General features: G+C 35.0%; 2 protein-coding genes across 2 annotated transcripts; one reads left to right on the top strand and one right to left on the bottom strand.

Annotated features, from left to right (window-relative positions):
- Window positions 1–1,003: 1,003 nt before the first annotated feature.
- LOC116108077 (tetraketide alpha-pyrone reductase 2-like) lies at window positions 1,004–2,871 on the top strand. The gene is made up of 6 exons (XM_031394358.1): window positions 1,004–1,228; window positions 1,337–1,509; window positions 1,722–1,910; window positions 1,997–2,159; window positions 2,302–2,491; window positions 2,607–2,871. Exons 1-6 carry the CDS (start codon window positions 1,039–1,041, stop codon window positions 2,746–2,748), a joined length of 1,047 nt encoding a protein of 348 aa, XP_031250218.1. The 5' UTR covers window positions 1,004–1,038; the 3' UTR covers window positions 2,749–2,871.
- Window positions 2,872–14,619: 11,748 nt separating this feature from the next.
- LOC116108057 lies at window positions 14,620–19,211 on the bottom strand. The gene is made up of 2 exons (XM_031394334.1): window positions 19,093–19,211; window positions 14,620–16,671 (listed from the first exon to the last, which is right to left on the bottom strand). The coding sequence occupies exon 2, from the start codon at window positions 16,652–16,654 to the stop codon at window positions 14,744–14,746; it is 1,911 nt and encodes a 636-aa protein (XP_031250194.1). The 5' UTR covers window positions 16,655–16,671; window positions 19,093–19,211; the 3' UTR covers window positions 14,620–14,743.
- Between the last annotated feature and the right edge of the window lie 781 nt (window positions 19,212–19,992).

Here is a 19,992-nt window from a genome sequence, read left to right as displayed (position 1 = left end):
TACAACTATAGACTTATCATTAGGTGGGTGTTGGTGTTTTTGAGGGAGTTAAATTATATTATTATTGTTATTGGTACATTACCTTTATTTAAATGGTAAAAAAGAAGTTAAGAGAATAATAGATAAGAAGGTTTCTTAGTTATTAATTATGTAATCCATTTAAAAAAAAATAAAAATAAAAAATAAAAACCTTTAAATGGGGCTAGTGACAAAATAGATAAGAACTAAAAATCACTTCCCTTAATCATGATTCAAAGCAAGAAGGCTCAGAATATCACATAGGTTTGAGTTTTCGGAAGTGGCTCATATAATATCTTAGGATATGACAAGTTTTGATCATATGTAAATAAGTTAATCTCTCAAAAGAAAAAGAAAAAATCAAGGAATTTCATGAAGTATTTATAGCAAAATTCCTTAAGAAGATCATCTAAATCTGTTTGTCTTTGTAACTGAGTGATAGAAAATACATTGTACCTAACCTCTTAATAAAAAAAAATTATCAGTTCGTTTTATTTGTTTTAACATGTGAATTAATATATTTACAAAATTAACCTACATTTGCAAACTCTTATGTCACCCATTAACTCACCTCAACCTCAGACTTAGTACCATTCTTGCATGGCATAAGAAACCCAGTACTTGTCTAGAGATGTTAAAAGAACACGGCCCGTTTCCCCTTTGTCTGGGCCTATTTGAACACTACAGTTCGCGATTTGTTTTAAAATATTGAATGTTTGGAATTCCAAGTAAATAAATTAGAGTAATACTACAGTTACCGACTGGTGTGTACCGATTTTGTGCACTGAATGATGTGGCACAATCCTGACCGTTTATTTATTATCAGTTAATATTAATCAACGGCCAGGATTTTGTCACGTCATTCGGTGCACAAAATCGGTACACACTAGTCGGTAAGTCTATCATTTTCCAATAAATTATTATTAAAGCAAGAGTAGTAGCTAAACACCCGGATCGAATGACTCATCTACCATTAAAAAAATAAAGAAAATAAAAGTAGGATATGCAAGCCATGGAGTCATGATACATGTTTCTTTTACATTTAAAAATAACCAAACCACTATATGTATGTGCGCAGACAAAAGAGGTAATCAGAGAAGAGAGATGCCGGAATATTGCGTAACTGGAGGAACTGGCTTCATAGCTGCCTATTTGGTCAAGACCTTACTTGAGCAAGGCCATGTTGTCCGCACTACTGTTCGAGATCCAGGTGCCTTTTTTTTTTTTTAATTATTATTATTATTTACTCGATAAACTTTCAACTTCTCTTATTTGGCAACTCAAAAAATGCTTCTCTTGTTTCATTTATTTTGACCAGAGAATTTAGATAAGGTTGGTTACCTCTGGGAGTTTAATGGAGCCAAGGAGAGACTCAAGATTTTGAAAGCTGATTTGTTGGTGGAAGAAAGCTTTGATGAGGCTATTCAAGGTGTTGATGGGGTATTCCACACTGCTTCACCTGTACTCGTTCCATACGATCATAACATTCAGGCATGTTTCCTAATCCAAAACTATGTGTAAATGAGGTTATAGTTATCTCCATTTACTGTTAAATTAAGTTAATTTTGTCATTACTTAGGCTCAATCTGATTAGTTCTCGAAAAATCAATAAATATCTTCAGTGATTTAATAACTATGATTTTCTGCACAAATTTAAACATGGTATAGTGTCATTCCAAAATCCATATGTGAAAACATTGCAGGCGACGTTGATTGATCCATGCATAAAGGGAACCTTGAATGTACTGAGCTCCTGCAAGAAAGCAAAAAGTGTTAAAAGAGTTGTTCTAACCTCTTCATGCTCTTCAATAAGATACCGTTTTGATGTTCAACAAGTTTCTCCTCTTAATGAGTCACATTGGAGCGATCCTGAATATTGCAAACGCTATAATGTAAACATCTCTTACACTACATCAATTCTTGATTGTAAAATTATAATCTCTATCTCAATATTTAATCAATCGTTGGCTTGATGCAGCTTTGGTACGCATATGCAAAGACCATAGGTGAGGAAGAAGCATGGAGAATATCCAAGGATTCCGGGATTGATTTGGTAGTGGTGAACCCTTCTTTTGTGGTTGGTCCATTGCTTGCACCACAACCAACCAGCACCTTGCTCATGATATTGACCATTGTTAAAGGTTAGAATTCCATTGTTTGTGATGTCATTTTCACCATCATATACTAGAAAATATGTTATTTCATTTGCATAACAAATATGGGAAAAAGATTTAGAAAAGAAAAAGACTGAGATGCCATATTATTCCATGACTTCTTTACAAGGTCTGCGAGGTGAATATCCAAACACAACCGTGGGATTTGTCCACATAGACGATGTAATTGCTGCTCATGTTTTTGCTATGGAGGAAAAAAAAGCATCAGGCAGGCTTATCTGCTCAAGTTCAGTAGCTCATTGGTCGCAGATCATTGAGATGCTCAGAGATAAGTATCCAAATTACCCATATGAAAGCAAGTAAGTCAAACTTATAATTCTTGTCATTAGACATTAATTACTTTACTATCTTCATCTGGAAGTCTCAATTAATAATGATGTTCTTGGCTTAATGTGATTTTTTATGGCATTGCAGATGCAGCATCCAAGAAGGAGACAACAATCCACATAGCATGGATACCAGTAAGATAATTGGGTTGGGTTTTCCTGTTTTCAAATCAGTCCCTGAAATGTTTGATGACTGCATCAAGAGTTTCCAGGAGAAGGGACTTCTGTGAAGTGATCCACCATCTCTTTTGAAAACTTTCTGTTCAGTATTACCTTCAGATGATTAGAATAATAAATGTACTTTATTTTCCTATCTTCAAGACATCCATGCATATGATGAATATAAATAGTTATGGCAAATCTTTAAGTATACTTAAATGTCTCTGTTGATGGATAACATACGTGGCAAGGGTAAAATTATAAAACTACATACTGGAGGGTTCCATAAGTTCATTTGAATATTTGAGGTAAGGAATCCTAAGTATTGAGAGGACTTAAAAATTTACAGACTACCAGGGCCAAAACCGCAGGTCAAATACCAAGGCATAAGGTGGCAGCTCATAGACCAAGGCCGAGGCTAGGTCGAAATCTAAGGCCAAATTTTAAGTTCAAAGAAGGAAAGAGGAGAATTTACTCAAACTCAAGATTGTAAGAACTGAAAAACAAGTGGGTTGCTGGCATCAGCTAAACATAATTGGATAAAATATTTGTTCGAGGTGGTAATCTTAGGATTGTACAAACTGAGTACAGAGTACAGACTGCCGCTTGGTCGGTTTAGACGTAGAAATATTATTGCTTCTCTAGGATTTATATCACCACCTCAACAGGACTGATTGGTTTATTATTTTAAAATTCATCTGAAACTTTTTGTCATTGCACTTTAAATTTCACCGAATAAACGATTTTTTCCACTAAATAATGGTTTAATGGCACCTTCACACTTATAGGTTTTTAAAATAATATTTTATTATTTATATTTATATTTTGTTTATGATTTCAGTATCATTAGGGCTATTCACGAGTCGAGCCAAGCTGAGTTTTCGGTTTAACGAGCTTGGCTCGTGAAATGGGATAAAGAAACTAGCTCGAGCTGAGCCACATATTTTATGACTCAATTCGGCTCGTAATGGATTTAAGGGCGTTTCGAGTCGGCTCGCGAGCCAGCTCCAAAAAATTCGATTTTTTTTTTTTAAATTTCTTGGGCAGCCCGCCTGATGCTATTTGTTCATGAATCAGATTGTGTTTTTTCTTAAAATGGAAAGATTAGGAATAAAAAATGTGTTTGAATGTAAGTGAAAGAAAGACAGGTTTTGTGATGGTTTTGATGATTAATTGCTTATTTTGTGTGGTTGCAGAACGAAATGGGGGTATATCTTAGCACCCCCACTAATGCTATCAAAGTTCTATAAGTCTTATACGAGCTCCACATTTTAAAATACAAATTACTGTCTTTTTGTAAGTTTCATGTTGCTCTTCAAAATCAATATCCACCAATATAGTATGATTCACCCTAAAAGTAAAGTACTCACAGCATCTTCCATTGTGGCACGCCAACCTTGCATGGACGACACCCCATATCAAAGACTCTCATTTTCGCCATCCTCAAACAACTTCTCAGTCCCACAGATTGCAATTTTTTTCTTCTCATGTCCTCATACATCACCCAACAATTAAACCTACTTAAAATAAACATTAAATGAAATATTACTGCTGTTAACAATTTATCATTCAACATACTATATATACCACAAATTAAGTTAAGTGAATTAAAGGTTTTTTGTTTAGTTCACTTGACTTAATTAAGTTTTCATCAAAATAAAATGGGGGGTTAGCATAACTATACATCAAATGATATCCCCAACCATCAAAAAATATATATAACAGCAAAATAAAATATATAAATTGTCAAATGACTGGAATCCTCAAAAGATAATTGGTTGTATGTCCATTGTAGCCCCACTCCTCCTACAAACAAATTAATGTGAAACACATTAAGTACAATTGTCATTTTATATAAACCGTAAAGATGAAAATGCAAACCTGAACACAAAACTAATAAATATAGACCTGCAGAATCCTACTGTCACAACCAATAACTCACAAGTGAATCAACCAATTTGTTGACTCCCATCACCTGACAAGACAGGAAGCTGAATCTCCAAGTGATCCTCGTCTTTCTAAAATGAAAAAGAGATAAAAATAAACTGTAGGTTAGAATAAAGTAATTTTAAATATTGAATTAAATAAAAAAATATAATCAATGGAACTTACTTTGCACCCTTTCTTCACTCCATTCAAAGTGCGACACCAATCACATCCACATAACAACATCTCCACCATAGCTAGTGACAAAGAATATCGATAGCTATCAATAACCCTACTCCCAATACTGAATACAGACCCTGAAGTAACCGTAGTGATCGAGATGGCTAGTATCTCACGAGCCATCATAGACAATATAGGGTACTTGGTTGAATTTGCTTTCCACCACTGTAAGGCATCAAATGAGTTATGATTTCCCACACACTTATGGCATCCCTCTCCCAAATAACAGTCCAACTCATACTTACTAGGCTCAACAGTTTCAACCACGTCTAGAAAACTGCTAAAATCATCTCAGGCCTGGGCTCCCTCAACCATAGCCACCTCACCAATGGCTGCATGTCCATCCCCTTCTGATGTAGAAGCACAAGCGATAGTCACACCTTGATTAGCTTGAACATACTCCTCATATAACTCATACAATGCATCTCGGACTGTCGTCATATTTGCCCATGCTTCTGCCTCAGAATACATCTTAGGGAATGCCCACTGAATAACCCTTATTTTCAACTGAGGATCCAATAGAGCAACCACAGACATCAATACATTACATTCCCCCCAATATTTATCGAACTTCTCTTTCATTTTCCTAACCATTACTCTAATAAAATCATCTTCAGATTCACTTTTACTATCCAACATACATTTCACTACACACACCTCCTTCAAGAATAAATTAAATGTCGGATAATCACTTCCTGAAATGAGTTTGGTTGAACCACTGAATACTTTTAAAATGTCACAGATTTTCTCCACTTTCTCCCAATCCTCGTCACTCCGATTATTATGATAATTGATATCCCTCTCTTTCAATCTTGGAAAAACCTTTTTGAACTTAATTATCATTGCCAACATTTCATAGGTAGAATTCCACCTTGTTTTACAATGGAGAATAAGTTTCTGATACGGAAAATTAAGTTGTTGAACAATCTCAGAAAATACCTTAAGCCTATTTTCTGAACTATTGATATACAACACACTCTCATAGATGTCGTCAATGATGTGCCTAATTTGATAAAGTCCATCTTGAACAATCAGGTTCAAGATGTGTACACAACATCTTACATGAAACAGTTTACCTCTACAAAGGAGTTTCCCCGAAACTTCAAAATTTTCCTTCAAAATTTTAATCGCAAAATCATTACTTGAAGCATTATCCACAACAATAATATATACTTTATTTTCAATTCCTCATCCCATTAAGCACTTGAAAATGTCGTATGCAATCGCAATACCAGTCCAGGGAGGAGGTAGATGAACAAAGTTGAGGATACGTCTATTCAGCCTCCAAGTACTATCTATCCAATGCTCAGTCAACACCGTATACTCCATCTTTTGATTCCCTAAATTCCATAAGTCTGTAGTCAAACTGATTTTTGTCACACTCTTCAACAAAGTCTTCAATTTGACCTTCTCATTTTCATATACCTTCATACAATCTTTTTTATAAGTATGGCGGGGAACCGAAGTCAATTCTGGAATCTCATACTTCATCATATTGTTTAAGCTCTCCTCCTCCACAATTGTAAATGGATGTTCATGCATGAGCACCCAATGGGCGATAAGTTTTCTCATTTTCAACATGTCAAACTTCCCACTTAAAGTTGGCAAAATAGTAGTTGCAACATCATTACCGGCACTCGGAAAACTAATATGTTGTTGCCTCATGAAAGTTTTTCTCCTTAAAAACCAACTTAAATGTCTATTAAACTGGGTGGTGCTTCCGGTAGCATTAATACACAACTTTACTTTGCAATTAATACACTCTGCCTTTTTGGTACCATTAAGGAGTATCACCTCCTTAAACTCCGTCCATACCACTGATGTCTTCACTCTTTTTTTCTTCTGAATTGGATTTTCATTCTCATCACCATTATCCGGGCTACTAATACTTTGCTCCGTATTTGTTGTGGTTGCATTCAAGTTAAGGTTATCGTCAAGTGTATTGGTAATTGCATCTTGTATTGTAGGGGTGCTTGAGGAAGTACCCTCCATTTACAAACCTATAAATGAAAAAAAAAAAAATGAACAATTTAATGCAAAACCAATATGAAATAATGTAAAACTATTACATTGCACACACACCAAACCAATACATTATACATTGCACATCAAACGTTACATACTGGATACTGCATCTAATTTTGTCAATTTAAACCAATATTAATGGTAACCAATACATCCTAACATTCATTTATTCTTTAATTAGAGATGTTGGTTGAAGAATTAAATACTCTATTTATTCATTCAAACCCATTTATTCTATAAATGACTTTGTAGAATTATATGTCTTATGTCTATTTATTCTACTACATAAATCATAATGTCTTTAATACCAAATTAAAGATTCCTTCAAAACAAGCAAATCCCCTACTGGCTAGTGCAGGGGATTTCAACCGTGAAGACTCTTCACTGCCCTTTACCCTTTTGCAATTTAGTCTTCACTGCCCTTTACCCTTTTGCAATTTAATATATAACAAAGCCCCCAGTCCCCACCACCAAATGCACAACCACAACCACAAACAAATTTATAAATTGCCCTTCTGCTATTTACTGTAAAATAAATCCCCACAAGTACAAGTCCACAAACAAATTAACAAACTCCTTTACAATTTCAATTTTCATGTAAACAAATGTCCCACAAGTCCACAACACAACCACAGCCACAAACAAATTAACAAATTCAGTAAAGCAATTTAAACAACCAATGAAACAAACTAGCCTGCAGACTGCTCTTCATAGATAGTACACAAACGTTAAATAGGATACCAGATCAAGGGCTCAACGGTTCTTCTATGGGTTTCACAGCAACACCACGATGGTCAGCGACCACAACATGACCCTGATACAAGATTCCCTAAATTGTTTCACCGGAAAAAGCCCCCTGTTACAGACAAAAAATTTCACAAAAATCATTCTTAAAATTCCATTGAAATGGTTCACAAAAATCAATCACATATGGGTTTCACAAGCAACATCAACCGAAGAAGCTCCAAAACAAACAACCTTACCACGAGAAATCGACGGTCGATGGCATCACAGATGATTTTCATGGCTAACAGAGAAAAGGAAAGGAATCGCGGCCAAGCGTCGGCGAGAGTTCAATGGGTTTGACGGCGACAACTTTGCGACGAAAATCTGACGAAGAAGACGGTGTTGACGGCGAAGACTTGACGACGACTGGAAGTTGTGCTGCCGATTTTAGAGTTTGGGATGACTTTTACAGCAAATGATAAACTGTTGACATTTTAGGGATTTTAATATCGGGGGGCATTTTGTCATTTTTAAAAACTTTTGTTCTAAAATTTGCATTTTAATCCCTTGTACTTCAGAAAACCCCCAGTTTTTTCGAGCCAGGCTCGACTCATTATGTCTCACGAACTGAGCCGTGAACGAGCCAGACTCGAGTCGAGTCGAGCTAGCTCGCGAGCCCACACCACCATTCTCTTCCTTGATCATCACTCACCAAAACCCCTCAAACCCTAATCCCGTCGACCCTGCCTATAGCCAGTAATCAAGCAATTAGGGTTTGCGCAACAGCCGCTCCCATGTCAAATTTTGATCAATCTCAAGCACCAAAATCCAACCTTCCAGCACCAAAATACTCATTGGCTTCCCCTCTTTAAAAGCTTCAATAGTCTTAGACCGAGTTTGCTCTCTATTTATCACCGGAATATAAATTTGGATAATAAAGTAATATTTTAAAAGTTTATAAGTAGAAAAGTATCATTAAACCATTAATTGGGTGGGAAAAAGTCGTTAACTCAAATTTCATCCCTAAATCTTGGGCCAAGTGTTAGAATAGGGTTTATTTCATTCAGTTTAATTGAAATTCAATGAAAAAAGGTTAAGGTTATGGTCAATGGGATGTTCTATTCTCATATGCTAATTAGAGTTAGTCACCAATTATACTGGAAGAATAAAATCATATTTTTACAAAAAAAATTGCAACTTCTTTTGGAACATTCTCAATAGAATTACTTCTGTTTGGTTCAACTTTCCTTCACTTCCTCCGATTCTTCAAATGAATTAATAATCAAAAGCTAAGAATGCTTTGAATTAATTTAATCAAAACTTTGGAATAGGAATGTTCATAGTACTTTCCTATAATCTTTTTCTAATGAATATTTACCACGCGCCTGTGTCTTTAGATACTCCAAACAATAGGATCTTGGGGAGCAGTTTTTGCAAAAGCCAATAAATAGATTACGGTATTTTCAAGAAGCAATAGGTGATAGTGGTGAGTGCTATATCCACCAGGAAGAAATGGTCATGAAACTAATTTTCAATTGTTTATGCAAGTCTTTGCACTTAAGAAACCATCAATTGGCTCATCTTGGTTTTCATTACAGCTGTATGCGTTCTTCTTGTTCTACTACTTATTTCAACACCAGAACAATTTTCCTGCAAAATTCAACCACTTCCCAACTACCCAATCTTTTTTTCTGGAATAAATCTTACAATTTTAATCTCAACGCTGACTCTTTATTTAAATAAATAAGCTCATAAACTTTGAAAGAATAAAAGGGTGTTCGATGCTTTTTGTTATCATTCAATTACAATGCAACCCTCCAGATTGAGATAATGGCAGAAGAATAAGTAGTGGGAAAGAAGGAATGGGTTTGCTTTTTAAGTTCAATAATTCACCAAACAAAAAGATTCCAACTAATTTATGGGTTTAAAATGCAAAAGTATCAAAGAGTTTGTCTATTATTGGCTACTCCTTTTAGATTTCAAGGTTTGATTATTTGTGGTGATCAAAAGAACATTAACAATGTCATTAATGGGTGTTTTGATTAAGGATATATGATTTTGATTCATTACAATAAACAAACGATTAGAAAATAGAAATATAACCAATGCATTATTTTATCTTCTTTTTTAGATGATTCTTGGGTTGGGTATAGGTTGTTTTCNTATATATATACACACACACACACACATACGCACCAATCATGAGAGACACATTAATATATGTATAGATGCAAAAATCTACCTTTACGAAAATAGGGATTGATCCCATGAGGTTGAGGCTACTAGCGATTTGCTGCACCTGCACATGCAAGAAAACAAGCGTGAAGCGGACGGAAAACACCAGGGTGGTGTTTGGCATAGACACTCCGACGCTCAAGTCAGCAAGGCTGAGTGATGCTAATTTAGTGAGGGTTAAGGAGAGAAAATGTTACCGGAAGTCTAGTCAGAGACTATAACTGCGGCTGTAGTGCGAAGTTTTCAAAAGTGGGAACTCCGAGGTCTGAAGGTGTAGTGTGTCCATCCTTTGTGAGAGGGCTGACCTTTGTTTAAATAACGATAGTAGGGTCTTCGAATCCTGGTAGGACTAGGAGTCCTTGAAGTTGTGGTTTTGTGAAAGAGTGGAGCCTTTGGCTCCCTTACCTTAGTAGGAAAGGGAGTCCCAATGTGTCTAGGATAGGGATCTTAGATGAATTAGGGTAGTGATGGACCTCTTTAGTAGAGTTCGGATAGTACCAGAGTACGTAGGCGACCCTGGGCCCCAAGTAGATCCTAAGTCCATAAGATGTTCTAGGATCAGAGGGTTTGTGCTCAGATAAACTGGCTGTGAGGTCTAAACAAACCGGGCCTCTCCTGATTGGGTCCAAATGGTGAGCAACTGGGTAGGCGTACCGAACGGACCTGATTAGCAAAACTCTGTTGTGTGTCCAATCGGAATTGGGCCCTAGCTTCGAGCTTTATTGAAGGTGTCTTCGTCTTTGGGTCTATTTGGGCCGAGGACTTTTTTTTGCCTTAACAATATGATTCTTCATTTCTTTTTTAACAGGTTAAAGAGGTTAATTATTCTACAAATATCTAATTTTCAACCTTGAATTTTAATATATATTTCTTCAACGGATTAATATACATATACATATTATTATTATTTTATCAACAAGGGTGTTCGGACCAGTTTATACGTGTGGGGGTCAAAATCATCCGGGGCCTTATCAGGCCCGAACAGACATGTTTCATCACAGTGACCTAAGCTTATGATCCAATTTTGGGTCAGCATCGGAGCTCATGACTTGGGCCAAGTCGCGACCCCCAAATCCAACCTTCTTTCGAAATGGGCGACAACGACGACACATCTAAGGCCAGGTCTTCTAAACCAAGGTAAGTGGCATTCTTCTTGTTTTGTTCAATCCTAATTTGTCCAAGATTCCGTATTATAGGCAGATCAGGACTCTTGTCACTATTAAGTCAAGTGAATCAGGATTTTTCCTATTCATGAGACCTCTTCCCTTAAGGATTCAGAGTCCTATCAGGATACAAAGATCCTATAACTACTGTGTAAACAGAGGTTACTCCTCTAGCATTCAGCCTCAACATCACCTACTAGTACCCAAGCTCTTACTCCTATGAGCTATACTACTACACCGCGGTTCTAGTTCTCGACTTGACCTCTAGTAACCCTTCATTCCCTTAACCTCAGTAAATTGCCTCATTCAATCTTACTAACTTGAGCGTCACAGTGCCTATGGCAGACACCACACCAGGGTCCAAGTAAGTTCCACGCTTGTTTGCTTTGTGTGCAGATGTAGCGGATTACCAGTGGCTTCAATCTCACGAGATCAGACCCTACTTCCACAACCGTAGATTTTAGCATCTTCAACACGTACCTCAACTAATCCTCTGGGACCTTGGAATTACCGGCTGGGTAAGAGTTTCAGTGACTATCCCTATTAATATCGAAAAGGTACTCTAGTTTAAAACCTCTTGGATAATACATTCAAGAATCTCTACAGTTTATATATCTGTTATTGGATCCTCGGTTCATATTAGGTATCATATTTCTTTTTACACCGACAAAAAACAAAAAATATTTGGATCTGTAAATAGAATCAAGTCATTGATTTACTTTTTAAAAATAAAATTATTTTTCAAGCACAATGCTTAGATTTAGCATTGTGCTTCTCCTTTATTTTGTCTTCCTCAAATCTTACATCGAATTAACTTCATTAATTAATTAGTATTTACCCTTAATTACCAACAGTTTATTAGCAGAATTAGGATATACTGTATTAATTTTTCCCGTGCTAACGGAAACTACAAAGTGAGCGACAAAGCAACGGCACAAATTCCTTTTTTTTTCTTTTTTCTTTTTCTTGATTAATTTTTCTGGGCAGCCCTAAATCTCTATAACATGAATCAATTACAATATTCAACGTCGAACCTAGGAGGATTTAATTAAGGAATAATAGATGGATTGTCTTTTACGTGGAACAAAAATCTGAGAATCTATCAGTTGCATGCAGTGGTGCAGTAGTATTAAAATTGATATAGTTATAGTGTCATTGTTAATGAAATTAATAACGTTTATTGTGTTGTTAAACTATCATTGTATTCCAATAACTAGTATATATATAAACTTTAAACGTTTTTATATGTATATACTGCATGCTGACATTTGATTAATTAGTTAATTAACTAAGCCATTGTGTAGTTAACCTACGAGGCATGAGAGAGGAGTCTTTAACTATATGTGGCACAAATTAAACATCTAAGAATCTCATAATTTAGGATTAGGACAATTAAAGAAACCGGTAAGCTACCCTCCTCCAACTATTTACATAGATCATCATAGTTTTAGATAATATTTCCATATAAAATGAACAACTAACAGCTCTATAAATCTATACAAATTTATTATACTTAAGCTTTCTTTGTACATCATCAAGCATATACTATCTACTGCTCATTTTATATCGAGTTATTTATTCTTTGAGTCCAACCAAAAAAGTGTAATAAGTTTATAAGTTCGAGTCCCTCCAAGTACTAATAAAGGTAACCACTAGATCTCTTACCCGACTGATAATTATAAGGTCTTGATGGATTAGTTGAGGTGTGCACAATCTAACATGAACACCCCTAATGATAAATAAAAAAAATAAAAAACCCAACTATTTCTTATGTTTTGATTTTTTTTTTTTATTGTTATAATTATCATTTAATTTCTTGTTTTACTTGCATGTTGTTTCCTTTTGCTCCCATTTTCACTTTATGTGGTTTATTAATATTTCATCTTCATTTTCTTTTCTTTTTTCTTTTTTATCGTTGTAGTGTAGGGTCTAATTGGGAAGTAATTACGTCTTAATTAAACTCTTAAATACTAATTTATTTTATGTTGCTCAAGGTATGCATATCTTTACTGCTTTTGTTCCTTTATTCACCCACTTTTCAGGTCTCTTCCATTTTTTGTTTTTCAAAGAGCTTGACCATCTACAGTTTGATACTCCCTTTAATTAATTTAAGTTTTCTTAAATACAAAGTAAAGTAGATGTCTTATCCTCTATAATAATTAATTAACAACTCCATATCCTCTATAATTTTGGCACCATGATTTATGCTAATTAAGTTCACCAATTAATTAATTATCTCATTTGTACATAATGATCTCTTTTCACAGTTGAATTTCTACCAAATTAAATATCATGTAGAATAAAAAATTAATCAAATATGCCAAAATCACAAACTTTTATAAAACGGACAAAGCTGGAGAAAGTAAAAGCAAATTTAAATATTTAATTGGACCGACAAATTTCATTTTGTAGACAAATTTGAATACACATGTGCTAAACCCCACGTCACTACTCACATCACATTAAGCTACTAAATTGCTGGGAGAGATTTGCGTTGTGTTGTTCTCTTAATTGGCATGGATTGAAGGAGCATAAAATCATAAAATGGGTCAGAGAATACCCCACTTTGATCTTTGAAAATGATCCTGGCCCTCACTATTCAAGGTTTTCCACTAACAAATACCTTATTTTTCTTCAATAAAATCATTCCCACTATGGGGTAGATTAAATACTTTGCCGGTGGTGCAATTATTTCAAAATTCAATTGTTTTTGGGATTATACTCTGAAAATTGTTGTTTCCGAATAAAAACAATGAAAACATGAATGATACTAATGTTTCAAAAAATAAGTGGATATATCTCATGTGATGTGATTTGGGTTAATCTTAATAACAACCTTATATTTTTAGAAATACCAATAAGGCTTTCATATTATCTTCTGGTATCTCAATAATTTTGAGCTTCATTTAACCTATTATCATCTGGAAATCGATTTTCATGAATACAAGATGATAGCAAAGAACAATTAGGCTAACCATCACTAGGTAATCTAATAGTAAAAGAGTAAAATGAGATTCTATAAGCTCATAAATTCGAGTCATCACAAGCCCTAATAGGGATGATCACTTAGGGGCTTTTTCGGTCGTCAATTTCAAAGCCTTAAGGGATTAGTTGAAGTGTGTACAAGTTGGCCCACCTGATCAACAAAAAAAAAAAAAAAAAAAAAACAGTTAGGCTCAATCCCAACTACATTCATAATTGACTCTAGATAACACATTTTAATATTGCTCCTCCAGTAAAGAGACTTAAAATCACAGCTGTATACGATTGCAAACCCATTTAAAACAAAGACACTGCAATAAATAAATGTACCACCATCTCCAATTTAACATCTTTCCCATGCCCTACAAAGCTTTTACACTATCTATTCCCTCTTAAGATTAAATAAACAAATAAAACTCTAGCCTGTTAAATTATACATCTCATCAAGGGTTTCCTGTTTCTTTTATTTTTATATCTTTTCCTTGTATCATCAAGTTTAAAAACCAAATCATTCAATAATTATGAGGATAAATAATATGATGTTATGATGCTTAGAGAGCAAGGATTGGGTTTCAAAAAGCAAATGAACTGTCAAAGAAACCAGAAATTTTGGTAAAGATAGCAACTATAAATCATACTTCTGAATATTCACAAATTGAGATCTAATCACTTCTAAAACTTGATCTTAGACAAACATCTACATTACAACAGCCCAGAGTTCTGCTTTCAGTAAATACAGGAAGGACAGATAAATGGTACAATTTTTTTTTCACAATCCATCATGGATATTTACAACTGACATTGTTTGATCAAGATGGACACTATCGCATGACTTAACTCCAGATGGGTAACTTAGATTTGCATTTCTTTGCCCAGACGGGGAACTTGAATTCCCGTATCTTTGGCTATGAAGTCTGAGGTTGTTTCTAACGAAAACAAGATCTTCGACTCTATCCACACCCAACCTATTAGCTGTTTCTCGACATGGGAAGTCATTTTCTTGCCAAATTTCTTGACACATTGCAACACTTGAAACCTGACTGAGAACCTTTATTGCTAGTGTCTGCAATTGCTGTGTTTCAAAACCAAAGTTCTCCCACCATGCAACTGGTTCCATTTTATCTCTAAATTCCACAGCATCTTCCTCTCCTAAGGATCCCTCTAGTCGCCAGTAAGAGCTGAGCTGCTCTCTAAGAATCCGTCTGGCTGAACTATCACACTCATATCTTTCGAGAGTGGCTTTCCAACCCCGCATTAGAGTTTTATCCTTGCTTTGACCTCTTCCAAAATATCTAGGGTTTAGCATATAAGCTACAGCATGAAGAGGGGAAAATAACAAGTCCCATCTATTTTCTATCAGGACTTCCAACTGATTCAATGCAGTGGAATCGATTCCCCTAGTTCTTACGGCTTCAAGTGCCTGAACCCGCCATTCATGTACAATTCCCATAGGAGATTTGTCGATATCAAATGTAGCAAGTAATCTTACAAAAGGCTCACATAACTGTAAGAACAAATGAACCTTGCACCAGAAATCATCACCTAAAATGGCAGATTCAACAATTACATTGTCTCCTTGCATATTAAGCTTCCATTGCTTAAACTCTTCACTAACAACTGCCTCTTGAAGTACCTGCTTTAGCTCAAAAATCCTCTGAATGAAGCAGTATGAAGGTGCAAACTTGGCAGAAAGAGGGTCAGAACTCTCTTTCAGATTATGAGTAAAAAGACCTGGATAAGCATGCTGGTAATACATCATGAGTTGCTCAATCTCCTTAGCACACGAAACAATAGATTTTATCCACTCCAAGCCTGCTATTTCTTCCATCAACATGTGAATAGAATGTGAAGTACAAGGAGACCAAAAAATGTGAGGGAACTTTGACAGTACAAGAGATTCAGAAGATTTACAGGGATGGCCTAGATGTGAGATTATTTGAAGTACATTTGTGGGCCCAACTTCTAAAATTGCATCAATAAGAACACTAGCGAACAAATTCTCTGTCTCGTCAGTATCATCTATATCGACTGCTTTTAAGAATATGAGTCCCCTAGGACTTGAGACAAAAATACTAATGTGGAAGTAGCCTAGTGTGCTATCTAAGCGACTGATACAGAGCATTGAACATCCAGTGTGAGGCCAAGACTCCCTAATTGAAGCCATGAATTTCTCAATCCTTTCTTTCTCTTTACTTAAAAAGGAATCGGAAAACTTATCTATAGATGGAAGTTCATACCCTGGGCCAAAAGCAGATATTGCTTTCAGCATTTCAAGAAAATATGGAGAGTTAATAACATTTACATTCAGTCCATCAGCATAGAAAAACCTAGCTATCATGTCATCCACATCTTCTTTGGAGATGTTTTTCACTGTAAGGGTTGACTGTGATGTCCGGATGCGCTTACCAGGCTTTCCATTCCCAGAAATCCTTTTCTTTTTCCGAGCAAGGCGCTCCTCCTCTAGGATCTGGAATGCTTCTCTCAGAGACCTGTCTATTGCTGGACAGCTTTTGACTCCAACACCTGAGAACCCAAGAAGGTGGGCTCTAACACGTGAATAAGATCCATTATATCTTAGATTGCAGTGGTTGCATTTCCACCTCTTTGTACCACTTCCCCTGTCAAACCCACCAAACACACTAACATGTTCCCATCCCCACTTATCAGATTCTGATGGCATTATCCAAAGCCTGAGTGCTATTTAAAAATAAAAGCCCAATAAATAAATGAATAGTGAAAAAGAGCAGCAGAAATCTGTCACTATAAATATCCATCAAAGTAAACCACTATATTCAGATAGGAACTATATAACAAGTATTTAAAAGCTCCAATATTAAAAAGTCACTTCTTTTGAAAATTTATGTAACATTAGCTGCATGTAAATGAAGACAGAGTAGAGAAAACAAGAAGAGATATTCTTGGAGTTGAATTCCTGTTCTCTGATGCAAAGCCACCACGCCAAGAAAAACTTTCCCAAATAGTTCTCCTAAATTTTGAGAAAAGTATATTTATTGTGCAATGTAAACTTACCGTGTCATATGATACTCCTTACTATATATTTATTTATTAAAACACATTATATACAATCCTAATTCATACACCAGTTACAATAGATAGTACAGACTCCATGGGGCCAATGCCCATATAATACAATATCAATATCAAAGAAGAAGAAAAACTCCACTCTTCCTCAAGTTGGAATATAGCAATAAAAGGTGAGCTAAAAATTGTAAAGGAAGTAAGAGAGGCTTCGCAAAAATCTCTCAACTGAACTTCTTTCTTTATATGGAATGACAATCTACTTTCTCACAATATCATGGATGAAATCAAAATCAACTATTATATATGTGTTCAATATGCTCATGAAAAGTGAATCACCAGCGATAAAATATAGTAACCAAATCCCAATTCATCTTCATAGGATAAGGAACCTCTACATCTGTTCATGGAGTAGAGACTACAACCTTCACATTGTAAAAGCTATATGAGAAAAAAGCACTGTATTCTACCTTGGGTAAGAACTACATTTTGTTTTTACTATGCCAATGTACCAAATTACTGCACATAAATGTTTGATTGAATGAACCAAAATACTTCTTCTTTAGCCAAGCATTGTTGCAACATCAGATTCTGAGTCTCTAAAAACCATTGCAAAAGTATTTTGGCATCCGGTGTCTCACATAGAGAAACAAAACTTAAACGACGGGGAACAATGATAAAAATTGTCAAAATGCCATCTTCAGTTTCTACATAAAATAAAATAAACTCATAGGAAGCACACAGTTATGGAGCATGCTCAGTAGAAATAGCTCAAGTAATAATGAAAAAACATTATTTCAAACAGAACACTACTCCTTATAACCGTACCATCTTATGATGCAGTCTTAATCATCTTAAATCCACTACAGTTGATTCAACAAGTAATACAAGCAAAATCTGGAGAAAGAAGGGCAGTCAAGTAACTTCTTTTAGAGTAATGCTACAGTCACCGACGGTAGTGCACCGAATTTGTGCACCGAATGACGTGACAAAATCCTGACCGTTGATTAATATTAAAATTAATCAACGGTCAGGATTTTGTCACGTCATTCGGTGCACAAATTCGGTGCACTACTGTCGGTGGCTGTATTACTTTCCCTTCTTTTATCCTTCTCCTCTTTTTCAGTACACTAACTTAATGAAATAACATTAAATTACAACTATCACATACATAGAAATTTTCAATTTTAAGGTTAAGAAGTGCAGGAAAAAGCAAAAGCATAATTAACATAGGAGAAAATCATGTGGTCAGTGAGTTACAATCTCCAGTCTGGACAGAGGCTGTTATCAAAGAAACATTCTTTCCCGCATGGTAGCATCTGTTTATGTTAGTGCAGCCCACAAAAGTCAATGTAATTGTACCGGGATGTGAGTGTCACCTTCTCTTTTCCAAAATTCATGATTTGTGGCACTTCATGTTTCGCTGCACAAGTGCCACAAATCACAAAGCACTTCATGTTTCGCTGCACAAGTGCCACAAATCACAAAGCACTTCCAGTCTCGCCGTCCATTGTTAGACAAAGTCAACAAGTAACATACCCTCCTTTATATCCCAGAGAAACATGTTTGTTCTCACAAAATAGATGGTAGATAGTTGAAACAAATTTCTCAGTATTTCGTATTCATTAAATTTCTGATTCACAAGAACAATCAAACATAGAAAACCCTCCTCATCTTCTCTTCAATTGATACATAATTTAACCATTAAGGAATTGTTACAGAGCTTATATTATTATTTCTCATAATTATTCATAACTACAACCTAAATTCCAACTATTTTTTTAGGCGAAGTCGAGTTCGAAACTAAGACCCCATAAACCCTAAAACCCCAAATTAGGCAACTGTGGGTTTATGAATCCAAAACCGCTAAGAATTTTCAAATTTCTAATTAATTGTTCACAAACAGAACCCAGTATATTCTATCAAAAATGCCCTTTACTTTTTTGGTAAACCTTTAGTGATTCAAACGTAATTTCCAAGTACATCAACTAAGATTAATAAACTACAACAAGAAAAATAAAGGAGAAGTTCTGCTTTGAAGAAGAAGAAAAAGGAGTTCAAAGCGATTAATTTAAGTACCTGAAGGTGGGTTTCTGAAGTCAGTTGTAAACTTGTAATGTATGGTGTTCTGCGAAACCCGGCGTTTCTTGATGCTCTGTTTAAGAAACTTGAAACCTAAGTATTACACACTGAGAACCGATCCGTTTTTCTGGGTTCCCGTTTTTTAATTTGTTTTCTTCTGACTGTTTTGTACATGGGGAGTGTTTGGTTGCTAAATTATGCTATGCTACACTAGATTAGAAAAATGGGAAATATTTCAAATATTTTAAAGAATTAAGAATAATATTAAATGAAAATACAGCCACTAAGCTACTAAACCAAGATTGATAAAATTTGAAAGAAACTTGGACAGGCAATTACATTGAATTTCACTAGAGTATAATATACATATTCCAATATTATAGCTAGAGGTGGAAAAATGACCCCTTCCCGACCGTGCGGGTTAGGCCAAATTACAGGCCAGCCTAACTTAGCTTGCCTCTTTGTCTACAAAGTGATCCCTACCCATTTTTTTTTTTTTTTTTTTGTGTAATTTTTTTTAGTTAACTTTTCAAATATCAATTCAATTCAATTAAATTAATTTTTTTTTAGTTAACATTTCAAATGTTAATTCAATTTTAACACAATTAAATTATAATATAAGAAAAATTAGATTTATTAATTTATCAAACAATAAAATAATAAATAAGAAATTAAAACAATTATTGTCTCGTTAAAAACCTTACAAAGAAAAACTCAACTAGGACAAAAACTTGGTAAGAAAAAAAAAATGTAATAATTAACAGTTAATTTATAAATTACAAAGTTACAATTTACAAAATAACTATTTGAGGGTTGACTAGGACCTCCCTCATCTGTATCATAAATTATAAAATTGAAATAATTCTATTAAAGTATCGTCGACAACCTCATATTGAT

This window comes from Pistacia vera, unplaced genomic scaffold, assembly GCF_008641045.1.
Source record: "Pistacia vera cultivar Batoury unplaced genomic scaffold, PisVer_v2 Contig552, whole genome shotgun sequence".
In the NCBI taxonomy this organism is placed as follows: domain Eukaryota; kingdom Viridiplantae; phylum Streptophyta; class Magnoliopsida; order Sapindales; family Anacardiaceae; genus Pistacia; species Pistacia vera.
The sequence above is the reverse complement of the archived record's forward strand: the minus strand, read 5'-3'. Positions and strand labels throughout refer to the sequence as shown.

What these genes read in the sequence shown, in the direction of transcription:
- LOC116108057 (XM_031394334.1), bottom strand. Translation starts at nt 16,654, where the DNA reads ATGCCATCAGAATCTGATAAGTGGGGATGGGAACATGTTAGTGTGTTT.
- LOC116108077 (XM_031394358.1), top strand. Translation starts at nt 1,039, where the DNA reads ATGATACATGTTTCTTTTACATTTAAAAATAACCAAACCACTATATGT. An exon ending in CATACGATCATAACATTCAG is followed by an intron (nt 1,510 to 1,721) that starts GCATGTTTCCTA and finishes AAAACATTGCAG; the next exon opens with GCGACGTTGATTGATCCATG. An exon ending in AATATTGCAAACGCTATAAT is followed by an intron (nt 1,911 to 1,996) that starts GTAAACATCTCT and finishes GGCTTGATGCAG; the next exon opens with CTTTGGTACGCATATGCAAA.